This window comes from Erpetoichthys calabaricus, chromosome 13 (assembly GCF_900747795.2).
Source record: "Erpetoichthys calabaricus chromosome 13, fErpCal1.3, whole genome shotgun sequence".
NCBI lineage: Eukaryota > Metazoa > Chordata > Cladistia > Polypteriformes > Polypteridae > Erpetoichthys > Erpetoichthys calabaricus.
Window position 1 is genome coordinate 132749212 of NC_041406.2, and position 15796 is coordinate 132765007.

The 15796-nt window shown below is 37.6% G+C and overlaps 1 protein-coding gene across 1 annotated transcript in view; it reads left to right on the forward strand.

The window, feature by feature from the left end:
• Positions 1-15796, forward strand: part of mtbp (MDM2 binding protein) — a 134296-nt gene that overhangs the window by 83071 nt on the left and 35429 nt on the right. Inside the window, exons 14-15 of the mRNA XM_028817753.2 lie at positions 4269-4433; positions 12873-12957. Of these exons, the coding sequence (XP_028673586.1) occupies positions 4269-4433; positions 12873-12957 (250 nt within the window). The remainder of the gene's footprint in view (positions 1-4268; positions 4434-12872; positions 12958-15796) is intronic.

Sequence of the window (15796 nt, forward strand, 5' to 3'; positions counted from 1 at the left end):
TTTATGACAGTCTCTGCTCCTGACACACACTCCTTTGAAGAGGAAGATATGTTTGCATTCTTTTAATTGTGAGACAGAACTGTCATCTCTGTCTTGTCATGGAGCACAGTTTAAACTTTTGAAAAAGAGACAAATGTTTGTTTGCAGTGTTTGAATAACGTTCCTGTCTCTCTACAACCTCCTGTGTTTCTGCGCAAATCTGTGACCCAAGCATGACAATATAAAAATAACCATATAAACATATGGTTTCTACTTCGCGGATTTTCTTATTTCACGGGTGGCTCTTGAACGCAACCCCCGCGATGGAGGAGGGATTACTGTATATATATAGATCTATATCTAAATCCCCGCGAAGTACTGCTTTTAAATTTAAATTAAGAAGAAAACCTTTTTAAATTGAGGGAAAATATACGAATAACAATTTGTTAAGGATCTGTTTTTTTGTGAAGCAGCCTTAACACAGCTTTTCCGCTGTTTTATAAACGAACGCCATATAAGGTCTTCCTTTTTCCTTGCTTTGCCATGGAAGGAGCCTTTTTATTAAATCCAAGGGTTCTTCGCATTTTTTTTTTTCTTTTTTTACGATTGCTATAGTTCTGTTTGTATACCACATTGTCAGTTCAGCACTCCGGTTGTAATATGACCAAGCTTACTGTTAAGAATGCAACGTATAGTTGTACAGGAGAAAAGCAATCTTGCCTCAAATCAATGGCAACCTTTTGTAGGTCTATGAACTTAATTTAAACTTTAGGTTTACACGGTGCTTTCTTTCCGAAGTACTTGCACTCATGAATATGTCTGTATGCGTCAGTCGCTCAAATCCACGCGCTTCGCACCGGCGAAGTACTGCTTTTAAATTTTTATTAAGAAGAAAAGAAAACCTTTTTAAATTGAGGGAAAATATACCAATAACAATTTGTTAAGGATCTGTTTTTTTGTGAAGCTGCCTTCACTCGAGTGATCACTTCGAGCTGACTTGCTGGCTAACCATAAGCGTTACCTGGTAGGTAACCACCCATACAATCAGATTGTGAATCAGACTACGAATGCCGTGAATGTAATTACCCCGATCTACATGCTGTCAAATAAATGAACCACACGCCGTGGCGCAATTTTAGGGGCTTTGCCTCTAGCGCTGACGTCCGAGGTTCGATTCCCGTAAGGGAGTGAAGTGAGTGGGTGGTTACCTACCAGGTAACGCTTACGGTTGGCCAGCAAGTCAGCTAACATCAGCCACGGTGCCTTCATTTGTGAGAAGCAGATCATAGAATGGTTGAAAATAGTTTACTGTCAAATAATGCAAAGAGTACGCGACACGTGTTTCCCCCTTATTCTTGGCTCATCAGGCGTACACACTCACTGCACTCGCTTACGGTAATCGAACCTCGGACGTCAGCGCTAGAGGGGCTTCGCAGCGGTGAAGTATTGCTTTTAAATTTTAATTAAGAAGAAAAGAAAACCTTTTTAAATTAAGTCTTAAAAAGAGATGTAAAGATATTGACAGTAAGCTACGCAAACCCACCAAGACATGCAATCGTTTAAATCAAGGCGCGAGTTGAAAAACACCATCCCATAATATTAGTTAACGATTAACACATTTCCATATGTATTGTAAGCATACAATACAACTGATAGTATGTTGCGCTTATTTATCTGGTGTACCGACATTTTTGCGCGTTTAATGGCTGAAATGTAACGTGGTTTGTGCCCTTCAGAATGAAAACAGTTTGCATTTACCTTTTTAATAAAAGGCGAGCTTTTAAGCCTGAGAAATCACCCTGTAAATGCACACGTTTAATTGCACATTTGTTAATATGTATGCTTACACAGTATTAAAAGACACTCAACAATTAACGTCATTTACCTTCGTTACCGCGTTTGACTCGTGATGTAAATCTCTTCCTTGTTTTCAGTTCACGTGATTACGTAGGAGGCGTGATGACGCGATACGTGACTCCGCCTCCTCCATTAGAGTATATGGACAAAAAACAGGTTCCAGTTATAACCATTACACGTAGAATTTCGAAATGAAACCTGCCTAACTTTTGTAAGTAAGCTGTAAGGAATGATCCTGCCAAATTTCAGCCTTCTACCTACACGGGATGTTGGAGAATTAGTGATGAGTGAGTGAGTGAGTCAGTCAGTCAGTCAGTGAGGGCTTTGCCTTTTATTAGTATAGATTAATTATACTTTATATACACTGTACCTTCCTCAGTCTGGAAATGGTATTTTCATGAAGGAGTAGGAACTAAGGCCAGAGTTAACAAGGATCCCTCTGATTGGCCTCCCTGAAATATAGCTTAGGTCGAGGTGCTGTAAAAATAGAAGGTAGAGAAGGAATAAAATCATCATCCAGATAATGCTCAGACTGTGTTTCATCCTTACATTTGTTTAAAATGCATACATAGTTTCTTTGCCTGTTTTGACTTGCTTTTGTAACTTACCTGATTTACAGGTATACTCCTATACCTCCGTCCTTACCTTAACTCTTTCAGGGCTGATGTCGACTTTTGTCAAAACGAGTAGCTGACGATGGTAATCAACTGTAAACTGTGACAAAACCAACTGTTATGTTTTAGTTGGAAACTTGTTGCCTGAAGGAATTAATTGGTTTGACCGAGATTTCCTGCACTTGCGTGAGTAGCAAGGCGCAAACAATGGCAAAAATGGGACTGATATCTAGCGAGAGATCAAAGCAAATACGCAAAGCAAAATATGCCGCAGACAACTTTTGCCTATTATCTCTGAACTGGACTATGACTTGTCGGACTCCTGTTTTGATACAAGTGATCGAAAACGAATGCGAGGTTCCAGCTTCAGCTGATTGGTCTCCAGCTAATCGTGGTACTGACAATGTTCACCAGGTAGAACTGCCACATAATGGTATGAGGTAGAAACCACATTGCAATCCACTGTGACTATGTTCACTGCTATTGCTGCCCCAGCCACGTGAAGACAGCCTGCTGCACATTCTTGGCAAACTGGCAGCCACAGCATGCAGCAACAGATGTTTTATGTTGTTTTTCTGTGTGAAACCATTGTTTTTCAGAAACTGTTTTTTGGAAAAAAACTCTTTGAGGGCTGAATATTAGCATTCTCTCATGCCTTTCAGTTAATTTGTCCTTCCATTTCAAAAACAGCCGTTCCTTTTTTTTTTCCATCTGTTTCAGCACAATCCACTAAGTAAATCAAGCAATCCCAATTCTACAATCTGTCCAGAGCAGCATGTTTCATCAGTGAATTTAAGAAAAGTTTTCAAATCCTATTAATATCTGTCTAATAATCACTGAGCTGATAACATTGGGTCCAGTGTTCTGGGCACATTTAGCCTAACAGAAACCTGTAACACTTACCTGAGTGTGTCTGCCCATCATGTAAATTTGGAATCTAAGGGAAGCCCTTTCCCACAACCCTCTGGTGGCCCTCAGACCGCTTTTTCTAAGCCACTGGGGGTGACAGTCAGTCAGTCAGTCATTTTCCAACCTGCAATATCCTATCACAGGGTCACGGGGGTCTGCTGGAGCCAATCTCAGCCAGCACAAGGCAGGAACAAATGCCAGGCAGGGCACCACTGGGGGTGACACTTCTTTATTATATTCAAGATTTAATTATAAGACACTGGACCTGTCATTTTACCACATGGACCTTTAGGCATTTCTTTTGCATTCATAAATTTTTTAAACACAGAAGAATGTTTGTGTAACCTTAAGTAACCTTTGGCCTCCAGGAGGTGTGCATAGAAACACACAAATAGCCCAAGTTACTTACTGTTTTATCCATTTCTACCTTTTTTAAATCTCTTTTATATGATTTTTAAAAAGCAGAACATTACAATGACATGCTTCTCAATCAAATAATAATAACATAACACAAATGACCATTTACTTCAATATCAGTACATAGAAAACGAAAAGAAAAATAGAAATACGAAGAAGGTGGGTTGGAATTCCTCCAGTTAATTAAGACAAGTCTGCATACTAGTAGTTTAGTATATGATATTACAATCGATTCATCCCTATGCACTTTAACCCTATATTGGAGTACACAGAAATTATTAATGGATTAGGAGTGATTGTGACACCAAGCATAACTGAGAACATTAATAACAAAAAATAGATAGATATTTAGCTTTTGCCATTATTACTGGCTAAGGATAAGATTCAAGCAGAAAGTTAAATTTAGATATTTTTCTCAACATATTAACTATACTTTGTAATGTTTTGGTTTAATATTTATAAGTTATCTCTTTTAATTTTATTTATTAACAGGAAACAGAGAAGAAAATGGGAAACCTGCATACATTCAAGTGAATGATTTAAAGAAGCTTTTAACGTTTACAAAGGAAAAATACATGGAAGCATATGAAGTGGGCCTTCCCAAAACTACAATTCTTGAGTGGGATAAAATGAGAAATAATCCTAAAGAGCAGCTCGGTAAGGCGTTTTTTTTTATTTATTTTTTTTTAAACTTTACAACTTTATAAACAGTAGTGCTAAGGAATTCATATGAGGTCGACAGTAGACTGGGGTTTAATCTTGTTTATAGTACAGTGATACCTTGAGATACAAGTTTAATTCGTTCCATGACCGAGCTCGTAAGTCAAAATGCTTGTATCTCAAATTAATTTTCACCATTGAAATTAATTGAAATGAGATTAATTCGTGCCAGCCCCCAAAAAAAACACCCCAATTTTTTGTTAAATGTTTTCAACATAAGAAAAATGTATTTATAATGAACAAATATTGTATACAAACAAAATAAAACCTAATACATAAAAGAGAATCTAAAGAAATAAACAGACATTGGCAAAGCCGATTGGCATATTGTAATGTTTTTTTCTTTCACTTCACTTTTGCTTAACTTAATTTTCTTCTTCACTAGTTTTTTTTCTTTTTTGCCACGCTTTCATCACTTTCATTCGCAGGGTGTTTCAATAGAAACCTGCCCAAGGAGCTTTGCTTAGTCCTCCCCTTTAGAATGTTTCTGAAATGAGTTAGGCAAGTGTCATTAAATAGCGCAGCTGCACGTTCAGTTTCTTTTCAGTAAAGTCAGGCATTAGGCAAGTGTCATTAAATAGCACAGCTGCACATTCAGTTTCTTTTCAATAAAGTCAGGCGTTAGGCAAGTGTCATTAAATAGCGCGGCTGCACGTTCAGTTTCTTTTCAGTAAAGTCAGGCGTTAGGCAAGTGTCATTAACATTAGAATTACCAGAGTCTACGAAAAAACTCGTAAATCCGGCCCACCTTAAAACCGTTCTCACCTCTCTTTTGTCTTCTAAATGTGCCGATTAAGACGAGCAGCAAGTAGCCGGCTATTCCATCCCCCACCGTCGCAGAACGTTCACTAAGTTTTCGCAGCTCATGTCTTGTTTGATTATCTGGGAGTGACTGAACTGCTGGAGTTTTAGAATGGAAATAATAGATCGTTATTTGGAATACACGCATTTCATGTGTGTTCCGTTTCTACAGTAATCTGTGTAAACACATTGCTAAAACAGAAACATTTTCATATTTTAGTAATAAATGGTACAAAATGTAGGCATTAACTATAGAATGTGTGAAGCCTGAAGTCCAAACATCAAATAAACACTTTCACAAAAGGTTCAAGGATACTACAGCTCTTTCCGTGGCTTAACGCTGAGGTTTGCTGACTTGGACCACAGCAACCCTGCCATGCTACAGAGACGCGAGTTCGATTCCCAGCTTTGGAGAAAGTGTTTTTTTTTTCCTCTAATGGACATAAAATTTATAAATTGGTATGCACTGTAAATCGTTAAGTTTAAAATGTCGATCGCGGTTATTTCTGTTGATTAATTCATGCTTTTTACTTAGAGTCAGAACAGGAGCTTGTTCAGCTTATTCCGCTTCTGCTCTGACTCAAACAGCGCCAGTATAACTTCACACCCAACCTGACGCTGTTCGTTTTCAAATAATATTGCATTACTTTGACAATGTTTTCTGATTGGTACTATTCGCGGCATAAAATGATTTCTTCAAAACGTCACATATATTTGTCTCTTTCTTTTTTTAAAATGTGCGTTGTAGCACACAGCAACTGGCCACCTGCATGTTCTTGCGCACACTGAATAAGACAGCGCTATATGCAATCATCAGATTCAAATGTTAACAGTTATATAGTACAGAGTGGAAATCAGCAGTTCTTAGCATTGCACCACGCAAGCTGTCATATCAACCGCCTATTGTAACTTGCTTTCTTTTTTCTTCGGTTATAGTCTTGAATAAAAGTGCGCTTGTTTTGTTATACTTTTACATCAACATACGTTCCTATGTTTGAGCTACATGGGCATGCTCAAAAAATACGCGTGTAATGCCACGAAAAGTGCATGCACACACTTCAGTTCGCAAGCATTGGTATCACAATGCAGTCACAAGTACACTGCAGAGCTTTAGTGCGTCTTTATGTGAAAACAGCAGTGTCAGATGGGGAGTGTCTAATGATTGCATATAGCGCTGAAGTGACTGCTCTTTACTATGCTTTCCTCTGCATGTCGTGGAGTACAAAAGAAACAGCATACAGCAACATGTGGAGGCTGGCAAGATTGTGGGAAAAAAACACGTGGTCGTATGTATCATGATAAACTGCAGAACTAAAGCGTCTTTATGTGATAACAGCAGTGTCAGGTGGGCTAGGGAAGGATCCTGAACGCGACAGAGAATGAAAAGTGAATTTAAAAAAATAAATAAATAAAGCTAACCTTTACAAATATTATAAATTACACCGGCTGTTACAGACTGAAATCAAATGTATCTTTTTATTCTAAAACAGTAAAAATAAGAACACTTCACAAAAGGGAGTCAAGCAGAATCAAACTCGTGACCTTCTGATTGCCAGTCAGCAACTGATACTGTTGAGCCACGGCGGCAGTTATAGTAAATGAGTGTCAGTGTCGCACACTAAGGCGGCATTTTTTGGCAGTGGCTTTTTTTTTGTACCTTTTGTGAAAGTGTTTCTTTGATATTTGGACTTCAGGCTTCATACATTATATAGTTTATGCCTACATTTTGTTACTAGAATATAAAAAAAGTTTCTGTTTTAACAATATGTTTACACAGATTACTGTAGAAACGCAACACACATGAAATGCGTGTGTTCCAAATAACGATTTATTATTTCCACTCTAAAACTCCACTTCACTCCCAGATAATCAATCAAGACATGAGCTGGAAAAAGTTCGTTTACGTTCTAAGTCGGTGGGGGGATGGAATAGCCGGCTGTTTGCAGCTTGTCTTTATCAGTACATTTAGATGACAAAAGACGCTGGCGGAGAGGTGAGAATGGTTTTAAGAAGCAATTTAAGGTGGGCCGGATCTACGACTTTTTTCGTAGGCTCTGGTAATTCTAGTGTTAAATAGCATGGCTGCACGTTCAGTTTCTTTTCAGTAAAGTCAGGCGTTAGGCAAGTGTCATTAAATAGCGCAGCTGCACGTTCAGTTTCTTTTCAGTAAAGTCAGGCGTTAGGCAAGTGACGTTAAATAGCGCCGCTGCAAGTTCAGTTTCATTTCAATAAAGTCAGGCGTTAGGCAAGTGTCATTAAATAGCGCCACTGTATGATCAGTTGTAATTTTTTCAGGGTGTTTCTTTTCTTTAAAGTTCGAAACTTTTTCCCCACATTGCAAACACTTCCTTTATCTCACTTTAAGAGATAACCTCTTCCCGGATACCGATCTCCTGCAGAACCTCCGTATGTTGCTGCGTATGTAGTTCCATCAACTCCTCTGTCGTCAGTTCCTCTGAATGTGCGGGGACAAGCTCTTTGATGGCTCGTATTTCCAATTTTGGCTCGTAACTCAAGACAAAAAATTGACCTAGTGACGGGTCATATCTCAAAAAACTCGTACATTGGGGCACTCGTATCTCAAGGTATCACTGTACTGACTTTTTACATTTTGCATAGCACACCTTTAAATTTCTTTAGTAATAAAATAACTTCTTTATGAATGAAACAATTGCATGCATCATCTATCACCATCAGCACTTATGGACCATGCAAGGGAAATGATGTGTAAAGACTAGAGTTGAATATATCTAGCTTTTTTGTAAATAACACTTTTTCCTCATCGAAGAACAATGTACTCACCTGCCATAGCTACTGTAATCTATATGACACACCTTTCCTTTTTTCTTGTTATTGAGGACCCTGTGTCAATAACAAAAATAAAAAAGTAGAGGGCAAATTTGGTACTATAGGACAAAGTGAGCATTGCTCATTCTGCTGGGCTTTTTAGTGGCACACGCCTGTTAACACTTGAATTACCAAAGCCTACAAAAAAACTCGTAAACCCGGCCCATCTTAAATCTGTTCACACCTCTCCATCAGCATCTTTTGTGTTGTAAATGTGTCGATAAGCGTAAGCAGCCTACTGTCCCATCCTCCCACCGCCGCAGAAAAGACAAAAAGCTCTCCCAGCTCAAGCCTTGTTTATCTGGGAGTGAGGTCCCGGGAGCTGTATAGTGTAAATAATATATCATTATTTGGAACACATGCATTTCATGTGTGTTCTGTGTCTACAAAGATCTATGTAAGTGTAGCATGACAGAAATGTTGAACACATACCTAAAAGACACACTTTTTTCATGGTTTAGTACTAATGACAAAATTTTGACATGAAGTGTATAATGTGTAAAGACTGAAGTCCAAATATCAAATAAGCACGTTCATACAAGGTACAAGTATAACAAAGCAAGTGCGCTTTTATTCAAGACTATATCCAAAGAAAAAGAAATCAGGTTAGTGTACTTCAGAGTCACGACAGGCTTTGGTGTAGTACAGCGGAAAGAACTGCTGACTCATACTCAATATGTCACGGGTTCGAGCCTTGCTGAGTCACAAAATAAACGTTTTGAGTAGTGAGCTGCTCTTACTGTTACTATTATACAATAAAAACATACATGTAATTTGAGTCTGTAACAGCCAGTGTAAATGTATGGTACATCTAAAGGTTAACTTTTTTTTTTAATTTCTTTAATTCAGTTTTGTTCTCTCAGTCGCGTTCATGTCCCACAACAATTAAAGCTACTATAAGTGTAATTTAAAAAAAAACACAATTCGTTCAGGTTTATATTTATGATCACGGAGAAGCGATGCAAAATAGAATTGAAAGAGTTAAACGATCGGACGTATTAGAAATTCTACAGCCAATAATGGATACAAATCCATATGTCCAAAAGTATCGTACTTTACACGAAATATATCTGCAAAACCCTCACATGCATGTATTGGTTACTTTGCAAAATAAATGATTATCTCCTAATGATGTAGATCGTTTTGTCTGTGCAGAAATTCCAAAAAGAGAAACCTATCCTGAATTATTGTACAATGTCATTAAACACATGTCTCACAGACCTCATTTAAAAGATTCAGTATGTTGGGACTCAAAAGCAAAAAGGTGTTTAAAGAAATTTCCTAAAGCTTTCGTAAATTCAACAGATATGACTAAGGCCGGCTTTCCTGGTTATCGACGCAAAGATAATCGTCACGAACAACACACATATCACGGAAAGAAAGTTGTTAAAATTGAGATGATAGATAATTCAATGATTGTTCTGTATAACCCATATTTTCTCAAATGATTCGATGGTCATATTAATGTCGAGTATTGTGCATCGGTTATGAGTATTAAGTACATCTACAAGTACATTCATAAAGGGCATGATAGAGTACTCGTGAATGTATCCAACAAACAGTCTCAAGATGAAGTTCAAGCATATTTAGATACTCGGTACGACATTGCAATGGAAAGGAGGTGGCTTTTAATGGAATTGCCAATGCACAGTTGAAGTCAGTCTGTTGAATTATTACCAATTAGTTTACCAGGTCAGAATATGATTCAATGTAAATAAGGCGAAGAAGCACAAGCTTTACAGGTAGTGAGAAAAAAAATAAATAATTGGCTTATTTTGAACTGCAAAAGCATATATGTTTTCTTTCAGTTTATTACGTTTGACTATTTTTTACTATGGTTAATTACTCGCTGTAATGTAAAATAGTTAGTTCTATTATGCATATGTAACAGTTCCCATGAATATAACAGTCTGTTTAAATTGTAAATCCGCTTACCCATACGTGAGCGGTAGAACCGTGAAGTGGCTTGGCCTGGGGTTGGCGAGCGAAGCGAACAGAGTGCAGAGCCCCCTAGGAAAAGAAGGTAGATGAATGCAAATAAAGATAATTTTACTCTTTTCAATTTAGTTAATTTACTAGGAGTGAATTTTCCATGTCTATCATTTTTTGCAGGTTTTCAAAAGTTAAGCTATCCAAATAAGAATGGAAAGAGTGAAGTCTGTTAATCCAATCACCACAGGTTATATCTTCCTTCAAAAAACCAGCTACACTCATCCCTTTACTATGTTTGAAAGATTTTCTCTTACACTCTCTGAAACCTGTTTGCTCTCTGAAACCTAAAAGCTTATGAACTGCTTCCTTCTTTGGGCAATCTGAAAGCTGAGATCCATTGTGCCAAGCCAAGCACTGTGTTAATGACTGAGTAGCAGCCATTATTTCAAGACGGAAACTTAAACATCTATATTCTTGAGCCAAAAAGAATGTTTTTCCCTATGAAGTTACAGAGGACACTGCAGTAAGCTTAACACTAGAATCCCTGAAGCCTACAAAAATCTCATAATCCCGGGCCACCTTAAATTCCCTTGTACCTCCTCATCAGCATCTTTTGTTTTGCAAATGATTCAGCTGAAGTTCTCTCAGCTCAAGTATGTTTATCTGGGCATGAGGTGCCTGGAATTGTATAGGGTAAATAATATATTGTTATTTGGAACACATACAGTACATTTCATATGTGTTCCATGTCTACAACGATCTGTGTAAATGTCGGATGATAGGAAATGCAAGGCAAGAAATGTTCAACACACATAACTAGAGCAGAAACTTTTCTCATGTTCTACTAATAACTGGTAAAATGCTGACATGAAGTGTATAATATATGAAAACTGAAGTCCAAATATCAAATAAACACTTTCACAAAAGACACAGATATAACAAAACAAGTGTGTTTTTTTTTCTAGAATTTAACCAAAGTAAAAGAAATTGGGATAGGGTATGACACACGCAAGCATACATGCTGTCTCCAAGTTCTGCTGTTGTAGGTTCGATCCTGTGTCCTTCACGCATTAACTGTTTTGAGTAGTGAGCAGCCATTATTATTACTATTACGATAGAATAAAAACATACATTTCATTTATTTGAGTTTGTAACAGTTCTTGTAAATTTGTGGTACTTGTAAAAGTTAGTACTTTGTTTCATTATTCACTTTTGTTTTCTCAGTCACGTTCACAGTCCCCCCAATCTGATACAGTTAGTTTTCAAATAAAGACGTGCTATCACAGAGGTGAACTCAGATGAGAATGAGGGTCTACATTGGAGAAAGAGAACAGAAGCTCTCCCCACAACAAACATCCTGAAAAGGAAATGCTGTGGAACTGTAGCTCATGACAAGACATCAGTACTGTAAATAGTCCAGTTACACTAAGTTAGATGTCTAACTTCTTTTAGTGATGTGACATTGAATAACTCAAGGAATTCATGCTAATGAGCAGTGTTGGGACAAAAGTTACAGCCACAATATTTCTTTGGCTAGGACAGATAAATACTATCAATTAGTCTGCTAAATATACTTGTCATTTGCCACACCTGAGTGCGCTGCAGTAAAATGTTTCAGTAAATAGGGTAGAGAAATATGCTGTCATCATGTGGATCTGACAGAAAACTACTGTGCATTTCAATGCTAAAATCATATATAAACCTATAACAGCTTTATTAAGTTATTTTGGGTATTTTCTCCAGTGTTTTAATCTCATTCAATCTCATCCAATAATGATCATGCTGACTCAGAAGATATATTTTTAAATCTAGTGCAGTTGTCATAGCTTATCCAAACCAATAGAAAGTCTGCAGCAGAGCAACATACTGCTCTTTGCAAGCTGATGCTAGGAAGCTGGGATATTTGAAAAAAGAAAAAAGATATTTTTTGCTGCTGTTCATTTTGGACTATCTCATAGACTGTACAACTTGGTGAAATCCTGGTTCTCATGTTAAAAATTTGTACTTCTGAAGTGAAATGTTTTTTAGCTCTTTCAGCCAAGTCGAGCAGTTCCTCACTGCAACATGCGAAATGGAGTACAGTATTCCTAAACCTAGGTAGAGTAAAATATTTAACTCTACCTGAAATTAATAGATATCACACATTTGGGTCCTGCTGGGTCTGACTTGTTTTTCCAGTACATGCCACATATGCTTTATTGGATTGAGGTATAGGAAATTTGGAGGCTATGTCAACGCCTTACACTTTGTCATGTCCTTCAAACCATTCCTGAACAATGTTTGTAGTGTGGCAGGGCACGTTATCCTGCTGAAAGAGGCCACTGCCTTCAGGATACACTGTTGCTTTGAAGAGGTGTATGTGGTCTGCATCAGTCTTTTAGGTTGGTAGTACAAGTCATAGTAACTTCCACATCAATACCAGGGCACAAGTTATCCCAGCAGAACATTACCCAGCGCATCACACTGCCTCCACCGGCTTGCCTTTTTCCCATAGTACATCATACTGCCATCTCTTCGCCTGGTAAACAATGCACATGTACCCAGCTATGCACATGATCTAAAAAAAAGGTTGTGATTCATCAAACCAAGCTACCGTCTTCCATTGCTCCATTACACATTGTAGATGCTTTTGGTGGTGGACAGGGGTCAGCATGAGCACTGATTTTTATACCTTCCTATGCCTTGCAAGCAAAATAGCTTTCACCACAAGCCAGTAAGAAAAATATGTTTCTCATGTCTGCAAAGAGGCTTACTATAATATGGCTTCATGTTATTTTCTTTGATCCTCTCTTACAGATCATGAAATAAGTCATCCTCATTCTTCAGATTTGCCTGAAAAAAGTGCACTTCCCAACCTTGAAAGAACTGCACAAATGATGAGGTATATTTTAATACTTCTCTCTGATGAATCTGTAATAGGAGCTGTTTTGAATATCATGATTATCTTTAGTGTGTTATGTGTTGTGATTCTTTCAAAATATTATGTTTATTAAGGAATAGAACAGCCAATACTTTCTTTAGTGTTTTAGTACATTGATTTATTTACATTTATTCATTTTAAAGTTGGCAGGAATTAGTGCCTGTCTAAGCAGCATTGAGATCAAAACAAGAATCTAGCTATATAAGGGAATTTAAACATTAAAGACTAGTCATTTAGCCCGTTACAATAACGGGCGCTAGAACAGTAGTGCATAAACATTAGTAGGAACAGTCTATATTAAATGGCAAGGGTCTTTGACCTCATTCTTTTTGTTGGTCGTATTTTTCTTTCTTTCAGCCTTTCTTTTGTTGATGTTTACTTGCTGAGCTGACCGTTCTTCGTGGGCTGCCGCCGTGTATTGTGTGTCTTTAATTTTCTGTGGCAGTAATACTGTCTTGTACGGCTCTATTCAATAAGGGCGCGCACAAAGAGGCGAGCTTCAAAAGGACAACCTCATTTGAGCGCGGCGAATAAAGGCGTTCGTAGATAATTTAGTTCAAATGGCTCTGGAATATGTGAAGAGCAACAAAGGTGCAGATCTTTATTTACGCGCGCCTTTATTTGCTGCGCCCAATTGAGGTCGCCCTTTTGAGGCTTACCTTTTTGTGCGCGCTCTTATTGAAGGATGCCTGTGCGCGCCCTTATTGAAGGATACCGTCTTGTACGTCCGCTGGCTTGTACGTCCGTAATATACCTTTAATTTTCTCTGGCGGTAATACAGGCGTGCGTGTCGGTAATATGCCTTTAATCTCCTCTGACAGTAATACTGGCTTGTATGTGGCTGTAATATGCGTCACTGTATTGTGTACCTTTAATTTCCTCTCGCAGTAATACTGGGTTGTATTTCCGTAAAACGCCTCTAACTTTCTCTGACAGTAATATCGCGCGTCACACCGTGCCCCGCGCATGCGCACTTTACCAGAAGACACCCACACATGGACACCTGGACGCACATAGGGATTTTATATATATATAGATTGCAAGGATCTTGGTCAGATACACTAACTTCACTATCGGGGCACATTTCTGTAACCACTATGAACACCAGTAGTTGTAATTCAAATACCTTAGAGCTGTCCTCCTTTGTAACCAATGTATATCGGCATACAAGAGGAGGTGTTTATGTTCAGCCCTCATTTTTTCACATAATTCAATGCATAATCAGAACTTTAAGTGTTCATCTTTACACATTTCATAGTTACTATGACATTGTTAAGCATCCCGTAGTTCTGGAATCTTTTTTGTTGCAATATTTTCCAAGTAAATAAAGAAATGCCTCTTATTGCAGTCTGGCACATGCACCTTAAAGGGATTTTCTACCCAAAAATTATAATTTTTTTTTTATCTGTTGCTTATCTTGTCATCATGGCTGAGAAAAAAAAAGTAATGTCACGTATTTAATGGTGTTTTTACTGGTGAATGGAGATTCTGTTTCTGATATACAGTGGAACCTCTAGATACGAGTTTAATTCGTTCCAGCACTGAGCTCGTATAGCGAATTTCTTGTACCTAGAACAAACTTCCCCTTTGAAAATAATGGAAATCCAGTTAATCCGTTCCGCACCCCCAAAAATATCAACATAAATATCAATTTTCCTAATAAATAACACTGCTAAATAATATAACTGTAGTTTACCTTTATGAAGAGTCCTGGCTGGCTTGAGGGAGACAATTGGGAGTAAGTAAGTTAATTTCAACGGCCATGGCTTCCTTTTTTTTCTTTGCAGCACTATCTGAGGCAACAGTCTTCTTGAGAGGCATCGTGGAATAATTATTTTCACGTTAAATGCAAAAAAAACAATGAAATCACAAGCACACACTACGGGAGAACAAGGAACACTGAGTGAGCTGATGGGCGGGCAGCGTCAGCTTGGGTGAATCCCCGAGTCAAGGCGGATCGGGAAACGCATCATGCATACCCACAGCCTGGCTCGTGGCTCGTTACGTGAGCCAATGCTCGTATTTAGATCCGAATTTTTCTCTCATACTTTCCTCGTATCTTGAATTTCTCATATACAGAGGTGATCGTATCTTGAGGTTCCACTGTAATTGCCTACAATGGTGATGATGAGGTGCAAACCACCTAGAACAGAAGTAAACAATATTAAAACATCTATGAAATATCTCAAGTTGCTTGTAACTAATAACCCAAATGTCAGTTACGTAGTTCTAGTCCTGTACATAAGCAATTTCTTATCCACTTGCAAAATTTTTATCTATTTCAATATTTACTTGTTAAGGTGAAAAAATGAAAAACTGTAAGAAATTTTAATTAGGGATTTGAGTCTGCTCCACTTTATTGTAAAAGTATTACATTAATTACCATATATATGAAATCAAAAATCGCAAGGTAGAGTCCTGCAAGTAGGTGTTTTTTTTTTTTTTTTTCACAGAAACTGGCCGTGTCATTGTACTGTACATCAAATATTTTGATCAGTTCAATTCATTCCTCACACATTAATTACCAGCATTTTTTGCTGATACTGCAAGTAAGTGTTAGGGAAGAATTCAGTACTATATGGAATTATTCAGAAACACCCTTTGTAAAAAAATATTGTAATTTTAAGTGCACTTAAGATCACACTTAAGATCATTCATCATAATAGTAATAATGACACCTTTTAACATGTTTTATTTTTTATAACAAGTTTCAACACTCATGTTTTTCCACTTTGAAGGAGTAATGTTTAAAAACAGGAAAGATAATCATAAAAATAGAGAAAGCAAAAATGTCTATAAA